The 25,997-nt window shown below is 43.5% G+C and overlaps 1 protein-coding gene across 4 annotated transcripts in view; it reads left to right on the top strand.

The window, feature by feature from the left end:
* Positions 1-9,497, top strand: part of IDNK (IDNK gluconokinase) — a 255,278-nt gene extending 245,781 nt beyond the window's left edge. For all 4 annotated transcript variants that reach the window (XM_069229952.1, XM_069229943.1, XM_069229949.1 and 1 more), the window contains one exon: positions 8,985-9,497. In XM_069229952.1, the coding sequence (XP_069086053.1) occupies positions 8,985-9,339 (355 nt within the window). In that variant the 3' untranslated portion in view covers positions 9,340-9,497. The remainder of the gene's footprint in view (positions 1-8,984) is intronic.
* The last annotated feature ends 16,500 nt before the right edge of the window (positions 9,498-25,997 follow it).

Below are 25,997 nucleotides of genomic sequence, written 5' to 3'. Positions count from 1 at the left end.
CCTCTGCCATCTTGGAAACAGAGGTGTTTGGGGACACACTGGACTGCTCTGAGTGGCCAGTGCCAGCAGGTGACGTCAGAGGCTCCTTCTGCTAGGCTCTTACCTCTCTTGGTAGCCAATCCTCCTTCCTAGGTAGCCAAACCTCCTTTTCTGGCTATTTAGGGTCTCTGCTTTGGGGAATTCACCAGATAACGAATGCAAGAGCTCACCAGAGTTCCTCTGCATCTCCCTCTTCACCTTCTGCCAAAGGATCAGCCGCTGACTGCTCAGGACGCCTGCAAAACCGCAACACAGTGGCAAGATGATTACTAGCAACCTTGTATCGCCTCATCCTGCCGGCTTTCTCGACTGTTTCCAGGTGGTGCATGCTCTGGGGGTAGCCTGCCTCCTCTCTGCACCAGGAGCTCTGAAGAAATCTCCCGTGGGTCAACGGAATCTTCCCCCTGCAACCGCAGGCACCAAAAGACTGCATCACTGGTCCTCTGGGTCCCCTCTCACCATGACGAGCATGGTCCCTGGAACTCAGCAACTCTGTCCAAGTGACTCCCACAGTCCAGTGACTCTTCAGTCCAAGTTTGGTGGAGGCAAGTCCTTGCCTCCCCACGCTAGACTGCATTGCTGGGTACTGCGTGATTTGCAGCTGCTCCGGCTCCTGTGCACTCTTCCAGGATTTCCTTCGTGCACAGCCAAGCCTGGGTCCCCGACACTCCTTCCTGCAGTGCACAACCTTCTGAGTTGTCCTCCGGCGTCGTGGGACTCCCTTTTGTGGCTTCGGGTGGACTCCGGTTCACTTTCCTTCCAAGTGCCTGTTCAGGTACTTCTGCGGGTGCTGCCTGCTTCCGTGAGGCCTCCCTGACTTGCTGGGCGTCCCCTCTATCTCCTCCTCCAAGTGGCGACATGTTATGTTATGTTATTGAGACTTATATAGCGCCAGCTACCCGGAGGCCTGGTCCCTCCTGGGCCACAGCAGCACCCAAAAACCTCTACCGCGACCCTTGCAGCTAGCAAGGCTTGTTTGCGGTCTTTCTGCGTGGGAACACATCTGCAAGCTTCATTGCGATGTGGGACATCTGTCTTCCAAAGGAGAAGTCCCTAGCTCTCTTCTTTCTTGCAGAACTCCAAGCTTCTTCCATCCGGTGGCAGCTTCCTTGCACCCTCAGCTGGCATTTCCTGGGCTCCTGCCCACTCTCGATACTGTCACGACTATATGACTTGGTCCCCTTGTCTTACAGGTACTCCGGTCCGGAAATCCACTGTTGTTGCATTGCTGGTGGTTGTTCTTCCTGCAGAATCCACCTATCACAACTTCTGTGCTCTCTGGGGGTAGTAGGTGCACTTTACACCTACTTTTCAGGGTCTTGGGGTGGGCTATTTTTCTAACCCTCACTGTTTTCTTACAGTCCCAGCGACCCTCTACAAGCTCACATAGGTTTGGGGTCCATTCGTGGTTCGCATTCCACTTTTGGAGTATATGGTTTGTGTTGCCCCTATACCTATGTGCTCATATTGCAATCTATTGTAATCCTACACTGCTTGCATTACTTTTCTTGCTATTACCTGCATAATTTTGGTTTGTGTACATATATCTTGTGTATATATCTTATCCTCATACTGAGGGTACTCACTGATATACTTTTGGCATATTGTCATAAAAATAAAGTACCTTTATTTTTTAGTAATTCTGTGTAGTGTGTTTTCTTATGATACTGTGCATATGACACCAGTGGTATAGTAGGAGTTTTACATGTCTCCTAGTTCAGCCTAAGCTGCTTTGCCATTGCTACCTTCTATCAGTCTAAGCTGCTAGAAACACCTCTTCCACACTAATAAGGGATAACTGGACCTGGCACAAGGTGTAAGTACCTCTGGTACCCACTACAAGCCAGGCCAGCCTCCTACATTGGTTGTGCAGCGGTGGGATAAGTACTTGTAACTACTTACCACTTTGTCATTGTGTACTTTTCATAAGAGAATAATATACAAAACAGTTCAATTTATGTACACCTAACCAAAAAGTTTTGCTTTTCTCCTCTTAAATTTTTTTCAAAGTGTTGAAAAGTATTCTAAAACTTCTAAAAGTTTCTAAAAAGTTAGAAAAAGGTTTTTTCTCTGTTCTTTAAAAAGTTCTGAAACTTTTTCTTCCTTCTCATTATTTCTAAACCTTTTACTATCATGTATACAGAAGATTCTACTCTTAAAATGGTCAATACTAATTATGACAATTTGAATGATAAGAGCCTAAGGAGTCTCTGCTTAGAGATAGGTTTAGTGATAGGAAAGAACCCTACCAAAGAATTTCTATTTAGCATGCTTATTGTGAATGATGAGTCTCAAGCAGGCACTTCAAATGAGAGGTTAATAGAAGGTTCCCAATCTGACTCAGGGGATCTCCTTGAGGGAGGTAGGGAGGGTTCTGATCAGGATTTGCCCTCTAACAAGACACCCAGTAATGTTGGTAGTAATGGAGGTTCCCATCACAGTAGGGAAGTCTTTATTCCTAGAGGCCAAGTTGCTAGGGTTCAGTCAGTTAGGGACAGATCCCCCTCAGTTGTTTCCAATTTATCTTCTGTGTCCAAGCATTCCCAACCCACCCACCCTGAAGACAACATGTTAGAAAGGGAACTCAAAAAGTTGAGGGTTGAAGAGACCAGACTGAAGCTTAAACAGCAACAGCTGGCCTTAAATAGGGAATCCCTAGACCTGGAGAAGGAGAGACCGAGATTGGGGTTTGGACCCCATGGTGGCAGCAGCACTATTCCTGATAGTAATCCTGTTAGAGAGCATGATTCCAGGAATCTGCACAAGATAGTCCCCCCTTACAAGGAGGGGGATGACATCAACAAGTGGTTTGCTGCACTCGAGAGGGCCTGTATGGTACAGGGGGTCCCTCAAAGGCAGTGGGCTGCTATATTGTGGCTATCTTTCACTGGAAAGGGCAGGGATAGGCTCCTTACTGTTAGAGAAAGTGATGCTAATAATTTTGCAGTTTTGAAGGATGCACTCTTGGATGGATTTGGCTTAACCACTGAACAATACAGGATTAAGTTCAGAGACACCAGAAAAGAGTCCTCACAAGACTGGATAGACTTTGTTGACTGTTCAGTGAAGGCCTTGGAGGGGTGGTTACATGGCAGTAAAGTTTCTGACTATGAAAGCCTGTATAATCTTATTCTGAGAGAGCATATTCTGAATAACTGTGCGTCTGACTTGTTACACCAATATCTAGTGGACTCAGATCTGACCTCTCCCCAAGAATTGGGAAAGAAGGCAGACACATGGGTCAGAACAAGAGTGAACAGAAAAGTTCATACAGGGGGTGACAAGGATGGCAAGAAGAAGGATGGTAAGTCTTCTGACAAGGGTGGGGACAAAAGTAAAAATGAGTCTTCATCAGGCCCACAAAAATCCTCTGGTGGGGGTGGTGGGTCCAAATCCTCTTCAAATCAACCTAAAAAGCCTTGGTGTTATTTGTGTAAAGTCAAAGGCCATTGGACAACTGATGCCAGTTGTCCAAAGAAAAACACCAAACCTTCCACTACCACAACCCCTACTGCAAATTCTAGTGCCCCTAGTAATAGCTGTGGTGGTGGGAGCAAACCTACTAATACCCAATCCAAGGGAGTAGCTGGGCTCACTTTTGGTAATTTAGTTGGGGTTGGTCTTGTTAGGGAGACCACAGAGGCTGTGTTAATCTCTGAAGGTGCCATTGATTTGCCCACCTTAGTTGCTTGTCCCCTTAATATGGAGAAGTACAAGCAACTTCCCCTAATAAATGGTGTTGAGGTTCAGGCCTACAGGGACACAGGTGCCAGTGTTACCATGGTAATAGAGAAACTGGTGCACCCTGAGCAACACCTACTTGGTCAGCAGTACCAAGTGACAGACTCTCATAACAACACTCTTAGCCACCCCATGGCTGTTGTGAATCTCAACTGTGGGTGGGGGAGGGGGGCTCTGGTCCAAAGAAAGTTGTGGTTGCCTCAGATGTACCTGTAGACTGTCTACTAGGGAACGATTTAGAGACATCAGCTTGGGCAGAAATGGAGTTGGAGGCTCATGCAGCAATGCTAGGCATTCCTGGGCATATTTTTGCTTTGACAAGGGCTCAGGCCAAAAAGCAAAAATGACAGTGTAACTTGGATCCTGGAACAATGGACCAAGTGTTCCCTAAAGCTAGAGGTAGCAAGGGTAAATCCCTACCCACTACCCCTCCCTCTACAGATAATTCTCCTTCTGAGGAAGAAGAATGTCCTCCCTGTGCAGAACCTTCACCAGATGAGCTGGCAGCAGACACTGCTGAGCTTTTGGGTGGAGGGGGGCCTGCCAGGGAAGAGCTGAGTGTGGCACAGCAATCCTGTCCCACATTAGAGGGTCTCAGACAGCAAGCTGTCAAGCAGCAAAATGTGGATGTCAGTGACACACATAGAGTTTACTGGGAGGACAACCTCTTGTACACTGAGGCAAGGGACCCAAAACCTGGAGCAGCCAGGAGATTGGTCATTCCCCTGCTGTACAGAGAGTTCCTCTAACTCTAGCACATGACATTCCTTTGGCTGGGCATTTGGGCCAGATCAAAACATGGGAAAGGCTTGTCCCCCTGTTTCACTGGCCTAGGATGTCAGAGGACACAAAAGATTTTTGCAAGTCTTGTGTGACCTGCCAAGCCAGTGGCAAGACTGGTGGCACACCAAAGGCTCCCCTAATTCCACTACATGTGGTTGGTGTCCCCTTTGAAAGGGTAGGGGTTGACATAGTTGGCCCCCTTGACCCTCCTACTGCTTCAGGCAATAGGTTTATCTTGGTGGTTGTGGACCATGCCACTAGATATCCTGAAGCAATTCCTCTAAGGACCACTACAGCACCTGCAGTGGCAAAAGTCCTCCTGGGAATCTTTCCCAGGGTGGGTTTCCCAAAAGAGGTTGTATCAGACAGGGGTAGCAACTTTATGTCTGCATACTTGAAAGCTATGTGGAAGGAATGTGGTGTAACCTACAAATTCACCACTCCTGATCATCCACAGACTAATGGACTGGTAGAGAGGTTTAATAAAACTCTCAAAGGTATGATAATGGGACTCCCTGAAAAACTCAGCAGGAGATGGGATGTCCTGTTACCTTGCCTCCTTTTTGCTTACAGGGAGGTACCCCAGAAAGGAGTGGGCTTCAGCCCCTTTGAACTCCTCTTTGAACACCCTGTAAGAGGTCCACTAACACTTGTGAAGGAGGGTTGGGAACAACCTTTAAAAGCTCCCAAACAGGACATAGTGGACTATGTACTTGGCCTAAGATCCAGAATGGCCGAGTACATGAAAAAGGCCAATAAAAACCCTCAGACCAGCCAAGAGCTCCAGAAGCAATGGCATGACCGGAAGGCTGTTCTGATCCAGTACCAACCAGGACAGAAGGTGTAGGTATTGGAGCCTGTGGCCCCAAGAGCACTCCAGGACAAATGGAGTGGACCCCATCTAATTGTTGAGAAAAAGGGCGAGGTCACCTATTTGGTAGACCTGGGCACTGCCAGGAGTCCCCTTAGGGTGTCAACCGCCTAAAACCCTATTATGACAGGGCTGATCTCACCCTGCTCATGGCAACAGATAAGGGACAGGAAGAAGAGAGTGACCCTCTCCCTGATCTCTTTTCCACCACTGGAAATGATGCTTTAGTGGAGGGAGTAGTTTTGGCAGATTGTCTGACTGCAGAACAGAAAGACAACTGCATAAATCTCCTTGGACAATTTCCTGAACTCTTTTCAACTGTGCCAGGCACTACATCTTGGTGTGAACACACAATTGATACTGGAGACAGCATGCATGTCAAAAGTAAAATCTATAGGCAGCCTCACCATGTCAGGGACTGCATAAAACAAGAGGGTCAGAAAATGCTTGATCTAGGAGTGGTTGAACCTTCTGAAAGCCCATGGGCGAGTCCTGTGGTGCTTGTACAAAAGCCTCACTCAAAAGATGGAAAAAGGGAGATGAGGTTTTGTGTAGATTACAGAGTTCTCAATCAGGTAACAAAACCTGATGCTCACCCTATACCCAGGGCAGATGAGCTCATAGATACACTGGCATCTGCTAAGTATCTAAGCACCTTTGATTTGACTGCAGGGTATTGGCAGATCAAACTGGCTGAGGATACTAAACCTAAACTGCATTTTCAACTATAGGAGGGTACTACCAATTTACAGTGATGCCCTTTGGTTTGAAGAATGCACCTGCCACTTTTCAGAGGTTGGTGAACACAGTCCTGGAAGGGTTGGAGGCTTTTAGTGCAGCATATCTAGATGATATAGCTGTGTTTAGCTCCACCTGGGATGAGCACCTGGCCCACCTTTGGAAAGTTTTGGAGGCCCTGCAAAAGGCAGGCCTCACTATCAAGGCCTCAAAGTGCCAGATAGGGTAGGGAAAGGTGGTTTATCTGGGACACCTGGTAGGTGGAGAACAGAGTGCACCACTGCAGGGGAAAATCCAGACAATCATGGATTGGGTTCCCCCTACAACACAGACCCAGGTGAGAGCCTTCTTAGGCCTCACTGGGTATTACAGGAGATTCATTAAAAACTATGGCTCCATAGCAGCCCCTCTTAATGATCTCACTAGTAAGAAGATGCCTAAAAAGGTATTGTGGACAGCTAGCGGTCAGAAAGCTTTTGAGGAGCTCAAACAGGCCATGTCCTCTGCACCTGTCCTAAAAAGCCCATGTTACTCCAAGAAATTCATTGTTCAAACTGATGCATCTGAATTAGGGGTAGGGGCAGTCTTATCACAGCTGAATTCTAAGGGCCAGGATCAACCAGTTGCTTTTATCAGCAGAAGGTTGACCCCTAGAGAAAAGCGTTGGTCTGCCATAGAGAGGGAGGCCTTTGCTGTGGTCTGGGCACTGAAACATTTGAGGCCATACCTGTTTGGCACTCACTTTATTGTTCAGCCAGACCACAAACCTCTACTTTGGCTAAAACAAATGAAAGGTGAAAACCCTAAATTGTTGAGGTGGTCCATCTCTCTACAGGGAATGGACTATACAGTGGAACATAGACCTGGGAGTACCCACTCCAATGCAGATGGACTCTCCAGATATTTCCACTTAGACAATGAAGACTCATCAGGTCATGGCTAGTCTTATTGTCCTTCGTTGGGGGGGGGGGGGGGGGGGAGGAGGTTGTGTAGTAAAGTACCATCTTGCCTGGCATTTTACCCCCATATTTCACTGTATATATGTTGTTTAGTCTGTGTGTCACTGGGACCCTGCCAGGCAGGGCCCCAGTGCTCATAATTATGTGCCCTGTATGTGTTCCCTGTGTGATGCCTAACTGTCTCACTGAAGCTCTGCTAACCAGAACCTCAGTGGTTATGCTCTCTCTGCTTTCCAAATTTGTCACTAACAGGCTAGTGACTACATTTACCAATTCACATTGGCATACTGGTACACCCATGTAATTCCCTAGTATATGGTACTGAGGTACCTATGGTATTGGGGTTCCAGGAGATCCCTATGGGCTGCAGCATTTCTTTTGCCACCCATAGGGAGCTCTGACAATTATTACACAGGCATGCCACTGCAGCCTGCATGAAATAACGTATTTCACAGCCATTTACCACTGCACTTAAGTAACTTATAAGTCACCTATATGTCTAACCTTCACCTGGTGAAGGCTGGGTGCAAAGTTACTTAGTGTGAGGGCACCCTGGCACTAGCCAAGGTGCCCCCACATCGTTCAGGGCAAATTCCTCAGACTTTGTGAGTGCGGGGACACCATTAATCGCGTGCACTGTACATAGGTCACTACCTATGTACAACGTCACAATGGTAACTCCGAACATGGCCATGTAACATGTCTAAGATCATGGAATTGTCACCCCAATGCCATTCTGGCATTGGGGGGACAATTCCATGATCCCCCCGGTCTCTAGCACAGAACCCCGGGAACTGCCAAACTGCCTTTACAGTAATGGACTCAGGGCATGGTCATTCGTTGTGCCCATTGGGTTGTGTGAATCTGGGTGCTGGGTCTAGGTAAAGGTTTCACATTGTTTCTAGTTCCTGCGGGACAAAGCTTAAGGTTATGTTTAGCAGGTGTTATGGGTACTGACGATGGCGCAATGCCATGCCAACAGGTATTTAGGTAATGAATACTTGGCACAGGGTCATCTGTGGATGGCTGCATGCTACACCTAGTGAGTCCTGCAGACAACAAGTAATGGGGCAGAACTTCTAACCACATCCAAAGGCGGTGGCCAATGGGTTACTGCAAGCATGACTACTGGGCATGCAGAAAGCCCCCTCCCAGAGCCTCTTGAAATTGGCCAACACTGACTGCTGTTACAAGTGGCCAATTAGGATGAGCTGACCAGCAACTACCTCATGTTAAACACTAGAGAACTCATGCACGACATCAATGAGGGGTCATAAAATATTAACTTTTCACACAATTGGAGACTCTAAGGATATGCATGAACCTTTCCAGTAAATAATGGCACCGTCAGGGAATACAACAGCCACAGTTTTAAGTCATTTGATGGTACTTTTGAGCAAAGTAGCATTACTTTGTGGCCGTGTGAAAGCACTTCTTCGACAATTCCATGGCTATCATGTGGGATAGAGGTACAAAAGCATTTCTATTGTTATGTCCAGTAGACCCATGCAGGCTTCTAGAAGGCAACAGCATTTTATTACCCTCATAGTCACAGGTTAAAGCGCCTTGTGAGCTACATTAGTTAATATCTTCATTTCCTTTGTATTATGACAGTTATCTCAAGGAATTGGCGCGGTTATAATATGCTACTCTATGGGTTTGCAGCAGGACACGAGAGTCTAGGAAGCCATAGGTGGGCCATATGAAATAGTTTGAAAGAAAGAGCTCCGCTAAATTATCAACTTATTTCAGGAATAGTGTATAAAACGGTGTACTGATTACTTGAAATAAGTCGTTTGTAGAAAAACGACAGCATTGTTTCTGACAGTAATACAATATTTTTTCTTTAACAGGGAAGAATCTACTCGCCAAAATACGATCCTGGCTTGCTCAGCTCTAAAGAAAACATATAGAAATATATTACGACAAGGAGACCGCGATACTCTCTCACAGAGTAAGCCGCCAGATGGAACGAAAGGGCTTACAGTGGAAAAAGCACTTTTTGTCCATTTAGATGGTTCCCGTGAAGTTCTTCACAGTCGCCTGGAGGAGAGAAGAGGGCATTTCATGCCTACCATTTTGTTACAGTCCCAGCTGAACAGCCTTGAGCCCCCATCCTATCCGGAACACTTTATTACTATCAATATAGAAAATAATGTATCAGACATAGCTTGTCATATTGAGAGGATATTAAAACTAAAACAATAGACAAATTTTAAAAAGTCTCCTAAAAGATAACGATACTTTGACAGATTGTTTTACCGTAAGCCCTTTGTTTTTTTATTTAATGCTATATTTGATTTTTTATTGCTATTAAATGTCATTTTCAAACTTTTTTTGTTATTAAAAAAAAATCAGGCTTGTGACATTTCTACCCCACCACCGTCTTTGTTTGGCACTTCTCATCAAGTTATCATTTGGTAATATGCTTGAGTGGGTTTATTTCGGCTGGGAGAGTAGGATGTACTTGTAGACAGGAACACACATAATAGACTAGTCACATGAACGTATTTGTAAGTTTTGGTTTTTCTATGGCACAAACCTATATGGGTTGCAGAGTAGCTTTGTACGTTTTCAGGACAGAGATTTAGAATAGTCTACAAGAAGGGTATAAGCTCTTCCACCGAAGAGCTAGGACCTTCCTATACTATATCCTTGGAGAGGTGTTTATCCCACTCCTTATCCAAATGCCTAGGGAAGTAACACATGTCCTCTTATTAGTAAGTCATTTTACGTTAGGTCGCATAGCTTGAGAAAACTTGTTTTCTGACCTTTTCCCGTGTGCTGCTTTTAATCTCTATTTGGAGATGCCAAGACTACATGTGAAGTGCAAGCCACCTGAGACAGCGATTTTTTATTCCAGCCAGGTATAATAGCGTACTGTTATTTGCTGTCTTGGAGATGAACACAGTAGCCCACATTTATACTTTTTTAGCGCCACATTTGCGCCGCTTTTTGACGCAAAAGCGGCGCAAACTAACAAAATTAAATTTTATTTTGTACGTTTTCGCCATTTGTGCGTCAACAAGCGGCGCAAGTGCAGCGCTAAAAAAGTATAAATATGGGCCAGTGTGGCTAAAGATGGTGTAAGCCTATTAAGGGAGGCAGAGTAGTTCGGTTAAGGTCAAGGTGATGTGATTAAACTTCTTTAGATCCTTGTAGAGCCAAGCAGCAATGTACAAATGCTCATTAGTAAGTTTAGATGTGTACCTGGAAGAGCAGCAGGCAGGGTGATGAGACCATCTAAGTAAGAAAAGATCAGGACTGAACGAACACATCTAAAACACCTCAAACAACACCAAGAAAAGTGTTATAGGTAAGGATTACTCCTATAGCAAGCTCTAGGACCATCACCCCATATCAGAACTTCTGTACCCACTCTCCCGGTATTTCAGTCAAAAGATCAGCAACATCTACAACAATGTCGACCCTAAGCCGGTCCCATCCACCACCACAGCCCTCCTGGGTAATGGGATGAATCCCCTGGACACTGTCATGACCTGCTGACTGATCATCACTACAGCAGAAACCGCAGTGACCATGTGATTAATTCACTCACTAGCTTTGTTGGGTCACTGTCCACACTTAATTTTTATTAAAAGTATGGACACCATCTGCACAGCCTAAAACGCTGACATAGCTACTGACTGATCTACTTGCTGCCCTAAACTGCCAAAGTCTTGGATAAGAGCAACAGCAAACTAGTGGCCAACCATCTGAAGAACAATCAACTCCTCAAACCCACCCAATCCAGATTCAGGCCAAACCACAGCACCAAGACTGCCCTCGTTGTCACCTTGGACGACATAAGATTGATTATGGACAGAGGAGACACCACAGCCCTCATCCTACTCTACCTATCTGCTGCCTTCAATACCGATTCCCAACCCATCCTCATTTAATGCCGGCATCTGAGGGCCTGCTCTCAGATGGATCAGCTCCTTTCTCACCAGACACACCAACTCAGTCAGCCTGGCCCTCTACACCTCAACTGCCCTCAACCACATCTGCTGAGTTTTCGAAAGAACGTCTCTCAACTCCATGGTGTTCAACATCTACATGACACTGTTCACCAAAATTCTCCGTTCTCAGGAAATCAACATCATCTCCTATGTCTAGGACACCCAGCGCATCAATTCTCTCTCTGACGAAACACCCAACACCCCGCCTAACTTTATCTCCTCCATGTCCGAAGTCACCAGCTGTATGAAGACCAGCTACTTGAAACTTAACTCAAACAAAACATAAGTGGAACGCTTTGGTAAGAACATTTCCCTATTGACCGCTACCTGGTGGCCAGCACATTTTGGACCAGCAACCTGCCCAGTCTATGAAGCCAAGAACCAGGGAACAGTGTTGGAAAACCAAGTCTGAATGATCAACAACTCAACATGGTCATCTCATCCTGATTCTAATCTGTAAAATCTTCAGAAAAATCATCAAATGGCTCCCAATCAACACACTTGGTTGGTATTGTGGACCAGAAGACTTCAGATGATACAAAACTTGTGTCCAGACTCCCACACAAGCTCGCTCCTCGAACATGCACCTCCCCACACCTCAAAAACCTCCACTGACTCCGTGTCCACAAACACACAATCGTCTCCTCACCCATAGGTACCAAGCTTTGCACACTCTACCTCAACAGCTGTATCACTTTCCACACCCCAGACAGAAACATCTGTTTGGCTGGCCTCCTGCTCACTCAAATCCCCCACATCCACTAAGCCTCAGCTGGCCGACAGCCTTTTTGTACCTCACACCCAAGGCCTGGAACAACATCCCCTGCACATCAGTGCTGCCTCCTTAGACCTTGAGTCCAGCAAGAAATTGAAAACATGGCTCTTTACCTATACTTCGGACTCAACAAGTTTAGTCCCCTCTTAGCTAGCGTCTGGGTACCTACCAGGATGAGATGTGTGCTCTACAAATAGTAGAGCATCATAAAATAAACTGCACAATGGTCCTGAAATCTGTTTCTGGGTTTTGCCGTTTTATTTTAAAACCAAAGTCCACAGACATGAAAGGGGCAAATAAATCAATATGTAATTCAAATAGGGTTAACTTTAATTTATTAAATTATGTCCAATGCATGTTTTGTGATACACAATTGCTTCCTCAGAGCCACATTAAGTACACTAATTCACTCAACTATAAAATGAAAAACAACATAAATGACTTCAGAAAAGGAGATGTATACATAAACTTAAAATCAGTATAGTAGATTGTGACAAATCACCACCTCCAATCAGTCAACAAACACAAAACAATATATTTCATGTATATATATAAGATGTACCACACATGAAATACAACCATTAACATTAAATCTCTATTACTTAGTCTTTGAGCCCTAGGTTTACTTCATTTTGCCGGCACAAGCCCTACATTTTAACTATTATTGTTTGCACATGCTACCTTGCTTGGTGTGCTACCTATCCTATACATATCAACTGCAGAACCTGTCATAAAGCAATCCATGCACAGAACCTTAATGTTGATTCATATACTTCATTGTTTGACTAAACTCCAAAAAATAAATCATTGTTTTACTTCAATCTTTCTTGCTCCCAATTTATTAAATAGTAAAGAGTTTAATTACTTATCTATTCTGTCCTCTTTATCAAGCATCATTTACTGCATTTTAATCACTTTAGTTATGCAAAAGCCCACAAAACATATGCCAGTAAATATCTAGTATTTGTGTTTGAGTACAAGATAGAAAAAAGTAGAAAATATAGAAGAAAGTATAGAAGAAAGTCTACGTCCATTGTTACCCCTAATGTATGCAGTATAGTGCCTTATGTTATCCATCCATTTTCTGGCACAAACAAATCTTTTTTTTTTTTTTTTTAACAGCTACCATATTTAAATTGATGTTTTAAGGCAGTCACCACCACTATTTTAGATCTTAAGCCATTTTACTACTGTCATCATTATAAGAGGACCACTGCTGTGTTGAAGATCTTGACCCAAATTTAAATTTAGAAGGGCCTATCGCCTCCTTGCGCCACATTAGCGTAATTTTTTATGACAATACTGTGCTCAACAAGGCCAAATTTGCAGCACCAGATTTACAAAGAGGTGCAATGCATGCATTGCACCACTTTGTAGCCCCTTGTGCCACATTATGCCTGCACGAGGCATAATGTATGTAAGGGGGGCTCTTCCCCATTAAGGGGACCATAAAAATGCCGCAGTGAAATCTATAAGATTCCACCGCGCCATTTGTTGCGGCATTTTTAACGCTTGCACAGAGCAGGTGTTAAAAGCAGGCACACCATTATTTATAATGGGCCTCTATGTACTTTGCAGGATTAGTGGCAATATTTTTGGCGCTAATCCTGCAAAGTGCAACAATAGCGTAAACATTTTTGACGCTGTTGTCTCTAACCTGCACCATGGTGCACCCAATATTTAATATGCTGCCCGCATGGTGGCGTTAGGGGGGCACTAAGGGGCACACAAAAAAAGTGGTGCTGCATATAATGCAGCACCACTTTTCTTACATTTTGGCCCTATTTCCCATCTCCACTGTAAAGGCATTTTCTCATTTCATCAGACTTTACTGGCCAATCCCAGGCATTGACTGTCTGCAGGAATTTCATTACCAAGGAAGCACCTTCCATTTCTTAAAATAGCAAAGGCTAGCAATTCTCTTTTGTCTATTACAGTGGTTCCCAACATGTGGGCCGGGGACCCCTGGGGGTCCGCGAAGCCTCCTTAGGGGGTCCGCGACTGTTTAGAAAATGTAATAATATTAGGTTCCAACTATCAGTAATGACTCAGTGGGGGTCCCCGGATTCCAATAATGATTCAGTGCGGGTCCCCGGGCTGCAGTATTGATAAAATGGGGGTCCGCAGAAGTCAAAAGGTTGGGAACCACTGGTGTATTACAATTACCTCCACAAATCTTCATATTCTATTCAGGTAAATGTTTTCATGCTGAACAATTTTAAGATATCCTCTCAACGATTTAATGAAGTAAGTCCTAAAACAAAAATGTATCAAAGAGGTATCCCTTGACATGGCATAATTTAGTATCGAACATCCTAGAGGCATGTTCTTTAACAATACTCTACTTGTTTATTTGTAAACTACCATGTCTGCATGCATTACAGTGAGAGTTACTGGACACCTTATCAGAAGAACCTTGAAACATTTTTAAATAAATTCTAAAGTATTTATCTGAGTTATAAGTAATTTGAAAAAAATGAAACCTTTAGAAAGTAAATCATTTCAGAATAAAAATACACATACATAGCTCAATCAGAAATCGAACACTACCGGCATTTCATTTGGCTTCATTTAGCATGTTTCTTATTTATCCCTGAGCTAAAGGCTTCGAAAGAATTAGTTAATGCCACAAAGCGCCTTATATATATATATATATAGATGTAAATATATATATATTTTTTTAAGTTTAAGACAAACTACATAAACAATATATATATATATATATATATATATATATATATATATATATATATATATATATATATATAAAGCATTAGCAAAGTGGTCCTACATATTATTCATCCAGACTAAGTGGCGGATGGTGACTTTTCAAAGTTGTGGGCTGTAAAAAATGCATTGGTGCATCATACATGTATAATGCGACATGCAGCATAAGCGTGAGTGCAGAACTAGTTACCGGTGCTGACCATTGTGTGCATGAGCCTTTCATTGACAAGAGAGTCAGTTTTTGGAAGACTCCAGCGCCCTGTTCCTCTGGAGAACACATTTGAAAAACAAGCATTTGCAGTGCAACGGGTCGTGCATTACATCGAGTTAGAGCTATTAGCATTGTAAACTCCTAACTGGACTTTTCTCCCACACATTAAATGAAGAAAAAAAAAAAAAAACGAGTGCGATCGTGCTATGAAATAAAGAGAAAAAGTAGTCAAGAGACCATACAGAAAACATAGAGCCTCGTATGTTTCCAGTAGTTTACCGGTGCTCTCGAGGAGGGCTAAACACCGGAAAAGGCATGATGTATGCATGCCTTTCACAAATGAAAACAAGCAGATTTTAAAAGGCAAGCCCACGAACCAATGAAAGTGACTGACGTAACATGGGCCTGATTAAAATCCCCCTAAAGTGAGATTAGAAGAGGGACGGAGCGCTTTGCGCTCGCCCCTAATAAAGTATCAGGATAAGAAGGGGTGTGTGAGGGCTATCTTCACACCTCCTGCTAAAGTAATCACAGTGGTTCACACTTCACATTAGCAAGTGCACACAAATCTTTAAAGATACCACGTGGAAATGCTTCAAGCACTTACACAGTTGCCTTTTCAGGCTCACACATCTCTACCTCACATGCTCACTTACAAAGGGAGCCATGCATATGTGGCTTCTGCAATTATGTCTATAAGAGTCAAATAGCAAGTTTTACTTTTTTACTGCACCTACATTTCCCTTCTTATATACGAGATCTGAGGGACTGGCTCATATTGACCATCGCAGGGACATCTATGAGGTCAAAGGTGGCAGAGTCGTAGCAGTATGATGGTGCAGATTGTCATGATGGTAAAGTTACCAGTGTGCTGTTGGCGCGGGCTGAAAGTCTCCAATCTCTGCCCAAATGGCACTCTGCTAGCCCCCTTACGAGAGGCGCCGCAGCCAACGTGGTCGAAGTGAGGATTCATGGGCAAATTATACAAAGAAAAATTCTGCTGCTGTTGGGCACGGGTGTGCTCCCAAATTCCTTAAAGAAATAATGACGACAAGTAACCAAGACTGACGCAGATGCTAGCGTACCTGGTCCTTAGTAAGTAAACTTACAAGAGGACGCGTATAGGTCGATGAATCTTTTGAATCGCATGGAGTATCCTAGTCATGCAGTGACCATTGAATCAATAACTAACAAGAATCATCAGGGAAACACTCCATGAAAACACAACGTTATACCATACTAATCAAGAATAACCACCACTCACGAAAAGGGTTAACAAGTTACATTTCCCTATTGCTTACAATTCTAAATCATCCGTTAGATCAACTTTATTCAAATCAACTCTTTATTAATTCATTAATTTAAAAGACATTAATGCTTAAAGAAGACATATGCGACAATGCAATACCATAAGCTATGAATACCAACATTAATAATGCAATTCAGCAATTGAGTTCATCAGTCATTTGTCACTGTCAACGTTACCCTTAACAGCGTACCTAACCAAGATTAGCATTAGCATGGGGGTCTTCATGTGAAAACAATTTAGAGAAAACATCAATTTAGAAAAATCTACCTAAGTGAGAATCTCTATAATCAGCGCAGTTGGTACTTAGAAGAAAAGGCACAAAAATTGTCAGTCACATTTTCATAGCTACCTATCCAGGATGGATCAGCAACAAGTCAGTCTTCGTCTTCAGGTCATCAATCAGTCAGCTACGGATCAGGCTCACAGAGTATGAGCCCAATATCAGCACCTCGGACAGCGTTTCCTGATGCCATCAATTTTCTCCCCGCAATTCTGATTCCTCGCATCTTGTCATTACTTTTTATTAGGGTCTCCCAGTCCATCCTCCTAATTGCTAATTGTTCAGTCGGTCAGCAGCAATGACTTTAACCTATACTTTTTTTTTCATAAATTTCAAGTTACAAGAAACGGATTGGTTCTTCATGCGATGCCCTCATCATCTGGCCTTTCAGTTATCAAAAATGCTGCATATGGCCCTCCACTCAGTGCCTCTATTGTTCAAGTCCTGGGAAATTTAGCCTGCTCTACACATAATTGTTTCAAATTGTCTTCATCATCTCCTGTCCGCCGGTACATTGCAGTCCACGATTTCCAGTCCTTTGCAAGGCGTTCAGGGCCATATTTATGCTCTACACATAATTGTTTCAAATTGTCTTCATCATCTCCTGTCCGCCGGTACATTGCAGTCCACGATTTCCAGTCCTTTGCAAGGCGTTCAGGGCCATATTTATACTTTTTGACGCACAACTGCGCCAACGCAGTTGTGCGTCAAAAATGTTAACGCCGGCTAACGCCATTCCAAAGCGCCAGGCGGGCGCCTTATTTATGGAATGACGTTAGCCGGCGGAGCTGACTGGTGTGCGTAAAAAAAAATGACCCACACCAGGCAGCGCCGGCGTAGGGGAAAATGGAGCTTGGGCATCAAAAAATGGGGCAAGTCGGTCTGAGGCAAAAAATCTGCCTCAACCCGAGTTGCGCCATTTTTTTTGACTCCCACCCTCCATTGACATGACTCCTGTCTTAGCAAAGACAGGAGTCATGCCCCCTTGCCCAATGGCCATGCCCAGGGGACATCTGTCCCCTGGGCATGGTCATTGGGCATAGTGGCATGTAGGGGGGCACAAATCAGGCCCCCCTATGCCACAATAAAATAAATAAAAAAATACTTACCTGAACTTACCTTAAGTTCCCTGGGATGGGTCCCTCCATACTTGGGCGTCCTCCTGGGGTGGGCAAGGGTGGCAGGGGGTGTCCCTGGGGGCATGGGAGGGCACCTCTGGGCTCCTTCCGAGCCCACAGGTCCCTTAACGCCTGCCCTGACCAGGCGTTAAGAAATGACGCAAAAGCGGCTGGACGTCATTTTTTTGGACCCGCCCACTCCCCTGCGCCATTTTTGCACAGGAGTTTAAATAAGGCGCACATGCCTTGGAGTCATTTTTTAGACGGGAACACCTACCTTGCATATCATTAACGCAAGGTAGGTGTCCACGCTAAAAAATGACGCAAACTCCAAGATCTTTGGCGCTAGACGGGTCTAACGCCAAAGTATAAATATGGAGTTAGCTTTGCGTCGGATTTGCGTAAAAAAAAACGACGCAATTCCGGTGCAAACAGAGTATAAATATGCCCCTCAGTTTCTCAGAGTGTACGAGGCCCAGTGGAACTAGGTCTTTAGTTCAGCTAACTCAATAATACAAAACAGAGGTTATGCGTATCGTTATGACACTTTACTATATTTTTCTTATAGATTTTCATAATTTTTTCACATTTTCAGTCATTTTAGTGCAAATGATGATCATAACCTGAGGGCACATTTTTCAAACATGCACATTATTTTTCTATGATTAATTTCTCTATGCATTTTCACATTAGTAACAACATATAAATCATTAATAATTTTCTTAATTAGCATATCTGTTTCAACAGTCCTTCCTCTGATGACTAAATATGTCATCACACCTTCCCTTATCATAAAATTTACATTTGTGTTTCTGATGTCTCTTGTCTTCTCCTTAAATTTTCTCTATTGATTCTTCTCCTAGGCTGTTCTTCCCTCCTCTGATCATTTTTGGACTTCCTCAATTTTATCTTTTGCCACAAATTGCATGTACCCCATAATCCCAATATAGAAACAATCACAATTAATATTCCCTGTACAATTTTCCATAATATCCCATTCCAAATCTGACTAAACCAATTACCCACGGAAGCAAATCCATGTCCAACCTTTTCCCAAATTCCTGGTTCTTTCAATTCTTTCAAGTCCTTGCTTGAATTAGTTAAGTTAGTAAGTAAGTCTCTTATCTCCTTATCATTTTTGGGTATAAATGAGCAACAATGCCTAGCATTAATCATTTTTACAGACTCTGTCGTCTTTTGCTGAAAGTATGTCTAAAGCAAGCCTATTTTTAAGCGTCATAGCTCTATCCGCAGCCAATTCGGTATCTACCAGGAGTATTGCCCCTGTAAAGTTCATTAGCATGTTATCCACAATAGTAGACAACTTTCGTATCTTAATTGCATTCAAAATAACTCCTACAGAAGGAATTACTGCACCAAGAATATCTCCCACAATTGCAGAAGAGGTTTCCCTCCTCTGTCGCTCATAATGTAATTTAATCACTTTCAGAATTTTCTTTATATCATCTATCTGATAAATTTTAGGGAAAACTATCCCCAAATAGCATGTCCCATACCATCCTCTAGGAAGACGGTAATAAGCATTAAGTCCACAAATATAGTAGATTCCAGGAATTGCAGGGTCCTCGCCATTCAGCATAAAAATCCATTTACTCTGAAACAAAAACACATGCCTACATTCACTTGTTCCCACAAATAAAGTGTCAGTGCGTGATTTCGGCCTATATATACAAAGTTTCCCTACATGTAATGCATCTAAAGCTAATTTCCCTTGCGTTTTAATAGCAGTGTAAGCATAATCATCCTTATAAGTCCTTTTCTCCAACCCCTTCTCTAACTTCTTCAATGCCTTCCTCCTATCATCAGTATGCCCTATTAATCTCTTTTCTAATGGAGTTAGTAAGCAGGTTAGGTTGTTTTTATGTGCATAAGCAGTACCAAATGTCAGTGTTGGCTCAAAGAATCCCCTAACTAGTACTATATCATGCTCCCTAGCTATTTTACTCATATATCTAATAATCGGAACAAAGGAAAACTCTACATCATGGTTAGAATAAAAATACTGAATATACTCTTGGTTATAGAATCTGGTTAGTAGCAAACTACAAGTTATGCCATAAGTTAACAGCAGACTATGGTACGTAACCCCTTCTTCCACAGAGGAAGGAATTTGCGTACACACTAGACAATTCCTTGCATCCATCATCTCAACATACTCACTCAACAACCAATAGAATACTTTAGAAGAAAGCTCTCCTTGTGCATTAGTATAGTCATGCAAATATTTTTCATCTAACTTAAACCTCTCTAAAGCTGGTCGTGTAGTAGTCTCAGGAACAGAGGTAATAGTAACCGCTTTCATTTCATGAACGGACATTTCCACAATCATTATTATGAACATTATTCCACACATAATTGACACTACCACACTCAAACACCTCGAATATCTAATATTTCTAACACGGTTATTTAACACAGCCATGATCCATAAAGAATCAGAAAGTAGAAATAACTCTTAGATAAAGTGCAACAGAAAAAATCAAAGATGAGGAAAAAAATAATTCTTTCTCGCAGTTCACTTTCTCACATAGGAACCCTTTTCTCCTTTGTCAAAAATCAGTTAGCAGCTTGTCACATCCAGGTTTTTAAATGTCATATCAGGTTATCAATGTCCTTTCCAGGTTAATTTCGACAGTCTCTTTTCAGATTTCTTCAGATTAGCTCAACAATTCAGTCTATTGATCCCTTTCAGGTTGCATCAAAGTACTGATTCAGAACTTCTCTGTCAAAACAAAAGGACATGAACTCGTTTTGCCATTCACTTGTTGCTGCATATGCCCACTCAGGACCTGTGTATCTTCGACTTACTACTCTCTTTCTTTTCAACCTTCGTTCTCCACTTAATTCTCCTTCACTCAATTCTTCTTTTCTCATAGTATCCACATCTTCCTCTGTTGGTTCATTTATGACCAACTCCTTCTTTCTTCTATTTCGCGACTCAGGCCAATTGTCTCCTTTTCTCGTTCCTTCAGTCAATATTCTCCTCAGAATTGGACCCTTCTCTTTTTCTTTTTCTATGGTGTTTTCTCTTGATGGACCTGCAACGGGTTCAGGAGGAGTCGGACCACTTTGACTTTTAATCCGTCTCAACTCTCTCACCTTCTTGATCTGTCACTTGCTCTGCTTGATTTTCAGCACCGTCTGCTTCTGGGAGAACCCCTGCTGTGTTCGGTTCTGCTGCTGTATCCGTTGAGTTAGACTCTTGCTCACCCTCCTGTAATTCTTCACTTTTGTCTCTTACAGGGGTGATTGATCCATCTTCCACAAGCTCAGGATCAAACTCAGGATCAGCTTGTTTTTGTTCTGACTCATTTACAGTCACTTGCTTTGCTGTTGTTGGTGCTCTCAACAACACCTCTTCATGCTCTTGCGGGCTCACCACTCTCTTTGTATGACTTGCATGTATCCAGTTCGGCAGTCCTGCACACTTTACAGCTGTCGTAGTTGTTAGCACCACCTGGTATGGACCCTTCCAACGCAGTTCCAAACAGGTCTTTCGAATGTGCTTTTTGATGACGACCCAATCTCCAGCTTTCAGATTGTGACCTGGGTCATGGATGGGTGGCAGGGTAACAGCCTGAGAGAAAGAGTGAACCACATCAGCCAGACCCTTGCAGTAGTCCAACACAAAATCATCTGTAATATTTACAAGTGCATTGGCTGGAATTGCTGGCAATCTCATTGTTCTGCCCATGAGGATCTCATGGGGCGACAGTCCTGTCTTCTTGTCAGGAATATTTTGCATTGACATCATTACCAAAGGTAAGGCATGTGGCCATTTCAAGTTAGTCGCGGCACACATTTTGGCAATTCTCGATTTGAGTGTACTATTCATGTGCTCCACTAGTCCTGATGCTTCAGGGTGATAACTTCATGCAACTTCTGCTCAGTGTTTAGTGCTGCACATAAGAGTTTGATTACTTTGTTATTGAAGTGAGATCCCCTATCTGATTCTAAAGAGATCGAAAATCCGAACCGTGTTATTAACTCTCTAAGCAACAGCTTTGCCTCTGTGAGACTGTCATTCCTTCGTGTGGGGTATGCTTCAATCCAAAGACTAAAGACACACGCAATCACAAACATGTACTTTAACCCACCACATGCAGGCATCTCAATGAAATCCAACTGCATTCTGCTGAATGGTTTCCTGCTCTTCCAAGGTGGCTCAAATTCACCACTGTCCCTTTCCCCACATTTAGTTGCTGACAGATTACACATCGATGACATACTGCCTCTGCTGCTTGTCTGAATTTCGGATTAAACCAATCAACCTTAAACAATCTAACCATGGCATCTCTTCAAATATGTGCTTGGCCATGGTAATACCTGGCCATCTGAGTCAACAAACTGTTTGGCAGTACCATCTGACCCTCCTCAGAAACCTAAATCTCATCAGGTCTTTGAATGCACTTTAATCTGACCCAAAGTCGCTTCTCCTTCTTATCTGCGTTCTCTTGCAATGTTTGTAATTCCTCCAGTATATTAATTGCTTTTAAAGCAAAATTTGCACAATTAATTTCTTCTTCAGGCATTAATTCCCACTTGTCTTTAAACAATATACAGTTCAATGCACAAAACTTATGACTTGATCTGCATACCCATTTCCCAATGAAATGTAATTCCTGTGTCTTTTGATGTGCACTGCATTTTGCCACAGCAATTTCTTCAGGTAACTGTATGGTGTCCAACAACTCTTTTATTCAGTTGCTGTTTCTCACTGGTGTTCCAGTAAAGGTCATAAAACCTCGCTGCGACCACAACTGGCCAAAATCATGAACAATTCCAAATCCATATTGACTGTCAGTATAGATTGTCGTTTTTTTTTACGCAAATTCGACGCAAAACGAACTCCATATTTATACTTTGGCGTTAGACGCATCTAGCGCCAAAGTTCATGGAGTTTGCGTCATTTTTTAGCGTGGACACCTTCCTTGCGTTAATGATATGCAAGGTAGGCGTTCCCGTCTAAAAAATTACTCCGAGGCATGTGCGCCGTATTTATACTCCCTGGCAAAAATGACGCCCGGGAGTGGGCGGGTCAAAAAAAATGACGTCCAGCCGCTTTTGCGTAATTTTTTAGCGCCTGGTCAGGGCAGGCGTTAAGGGACCTGTGGCCTCGGAAGGAGCCCAGAGGTGCCCTCCCATGCCCCCAGGGACACCCCCTGCCACCCTTGCCCACCCCAGGAGGACGCCCAAGGATGGAGGGACCCACACCTGGGACATTAAGGTAAGTGCTGGTAAGTATATATATTTTTTTTTGTGGCATAGGGGGGCCTGATTTGTGCCCCCCTACATGCCACTATGCCCAATGACCATGCCCAGGGGACATAAGTCCCCTGGGCATGGCCATTGGGCAAGGGGGCATGACTCCTGTCTTTTCTAAGACAGGAGTCATTTCAATGGGGGTTGGGAGTAAAAAAAAATGGCGCAAATCGGGTTGAGGCGAAAATTTTGCCTCAGCCTGACTTGCCCCATTTTTTGATGCCCAAGCTCCATTTTCCCTTACGCCGGCGCTGCCTGGTGTAAGTCTTTTTTTTTCACGCACACCAGGAAGCTCCGCCGGCTAACGCCGGCTAACGTCATTGAATAAATACGGCACCCGCATGGCGCTTCAGAATGGCGTTAGCCGGCATTACATTTTTTGACGCACAACTGCGTTGGCGCAGTTGTGCGTCGAAAAGTATAAATATGGCCCTTAATCTTGCAGAAACATAACATGCTCTAAGAGCTACTAATTCTGCCACTTGTGCAGAGTATACTCCTGGAAGCCATGAAGCTTCTAACATGCCTGTAATTGTGCACACTGCATATCCTGCTCTCAGTGTGCCTGTTCCATCTCTGAGACACAAACCATCAACAAAGATAATTTGGTAATTTTCTTCTAAACGTGTGTCTCTAATATCAGGCCTCGGTTTTGTGCACAGTTCAGTTACCTCAAGACAATCATGCTCAACGTCTTCTTTTTCAATTTCAACAGTATCACTTGGAAGCAATGTTGCTGGATTCAGCACTGTACATCTCTTTATGGAGCACCCAATATGCTCGTCTCATACCTTGTCAGTCTTGCACACGTCAAGTATTGGGTTTTCGTTCTTGTCAGTAAAATCTCAACACAGTGTGGTACCATTACCGTCAAAGGGTATCCCATGACTACCCCGTCATTGGGAAAGACTTTGACCAACTGCGGCTACTGTGCGCAGGCAACCTGGTAAAGCTGCTGCGACCGGGTCCAAGGTAGCTGAAAAATAAGCTACTGGTTAATAAGTACCTCCATGGACCTGTGTCAAAACAGACAAAGAACAAGCATCCCGTTCATGACAAAACAAAGTGAAAGGCTTTGTGTAATGAGGCATTCCCAATGCCGGAGCTCTGCACAAATTCTCTCTCAATTCAGTGAATGCTTTCATCTGATCTTCATCTAGGGTAATAGGATCTGTAACTTCCTTATGTGTCAACTGCTGCAAAGGTTTAGCAATCTCAGCAAAATTCGGAATCCACTGTCTGCAGTACCCCACCATTACCAGAAACATCCTGACATCTCTCTGAGGAGTCAGGGGACCTCTTTGCAGAATCATGGCAATTCTCTCCCTAGAGATTCTCCTTAATCCCTTTTCAATTTGGTGTCCCAGGTATTTTACTGATTTTTGGCAATATTGCAATTTCACAGGCAAAACTTTATGTCCAAATTCTCCCAAATGGTTCAATAGGGAAATTGAGTGATGTTACACTCGTCCCTTGTTCTGGATGCGATCAACAAATCATCCATGTACTGTACCAGTGTCGATTGGCATGGCAATTCCAATGATTCCAAGTTCTTTTTCAAAATCTGATTAAACAGATGGTGACTCCGTATATCCTTGTGGAAGACTGCACCAGCTGTACACTTTGTCTAGAAATTTGAAACTAAAATGAAACTGACTATCCTCATGAAGAGGCACAGAAAAGAGAGGTTGTGCAGATCTACCATTGTGAACCACTCTGCTTCGCAAGGAATCTGAAACAGTATCACTGCTGTATTTGGCACTACTGGACAACATTTAACCACCAAATCATTCACTTTTCGCAAGTCCTGCACAACACGCACTTTCCCACATGGCTTTTTTAAACCCATTATTGGTGAATTACACAGGCTACTCAACACTTCTTTCAAAACTCCTTGCTTTAGAAAGTCTCCAATTATTTGTGCCACATTCATTAGAACATCTTGTGGCATGTTGTACTGTGGAAGCTGTGGAAATACTGCATTGGGCTTCAGAGTAATCTTTATCAGCTCTACTCCCTTAATCAGACCTACTTCTTTCCCTATCAGGTCCCAGACTTCTTCCTTCACTGTTTCCTGCAAGTCTGCATGCAATTCATTCACAGTAAACATCAGGAAAAATTCAATCAACGGGTACTCTTCATTAGCGCTGTTAACCATCATTTCAGTTACCTTTTCTTCTCCATCTTCACTATTTGTTTGGACTTCTATCCCAGTGTCTGAACAATTAATGGAGCACCTTGTCTTACACAGTAAGGGTCAGATGTAGGTAGATATGAATTTGCGAGTCGCAAAATCATATGCAGAATGGTGTCCATGACACCATCTGCGAAACGCAAGGGGGTCGCAAAGACCCACCTCATTAATATTAATAAGGTGGGTCGCAATTTGCGACCCCCTTGTGATTCCCTGCACTCACAGGGATGGTGGCCTGCTGGAGACAGCAGACCTCCAGGTCTGTCACACCTTTTTTAATAGAGCATTTTTTTTTTTTGTATTGCAACCCGTTTTCCTTGAAGGAAAACGAGTTGCAATAGAAAAGAAAAAATTAAACTATTTGGTTTCATTTTTTCAGAGCAGGCAGTGGTCCGTTGGACCACTGCCTGCTCTGAAAAAATAGTTTTGGCGACATTCACAAAGGGGAAGGGGTCCCATGGGACCCCTTCCTTTTTGCGAATGAGTTAGCACCCACTTGACATGGGTGCTAACTGCGAATTGCTTTGCGACCGCGTTCGCGGTCACAAAGCAATTCTGCATCGCGGAGCGAATCGCAAATAGGAATGGAACACCCCTTCCTATTTGCGAGTCGCATTCCCATTTTGCGAGTTGGTACCAACTCGCAAAATGGGAATGTGCATTGCGATGCCCGTTTTGCATGGCGCAAACGGCGAATTTCGCAGTTTGCGCCATGCAAAACGGTTGCTACATCTGGCCCTAAGTCTCTTCCCAGTAGAGATACAGGACTCTAATCACACACCACAAATCTATGCAGTCCTTGGTAATTTCCAATTTCAACCTGCACTGGTTCTGTGATTGGGTTTGTCAACTGTCTATTCTCCACTCCCACAACTTGAACTGTTCTGCCTGAAAGAGTTAGATTCGGGACTTCTATACTTCTCACTGTAGAGCGTGTAGCTCCTGTATCCACTAAGAATGAGTCCTTGTATCCCATTACTTTTCCGTTCACAAAAGGTCCTCTCTGA

Source organism: Pleurodeles waltl, chromosome 1_1, assembly GCF_031143425.1.
Source record: "Pleurodeles waltl isolate 20211129_DDA chromosome 1_1, aPleWal1.hap1.20221129, whole genome shotgun sequence".
Classification (NCBI taxonomy): Eukaryota; Metazoa; Chordata; class Amphibia; order Caudata; family Salamandridae; genus Pleurodeles; species Pleurodeles waltl.
Note: the sequence above shows the minus strand (reverse complement) of the source record. Positions and strands in the feature narration are given on the sequence as shown.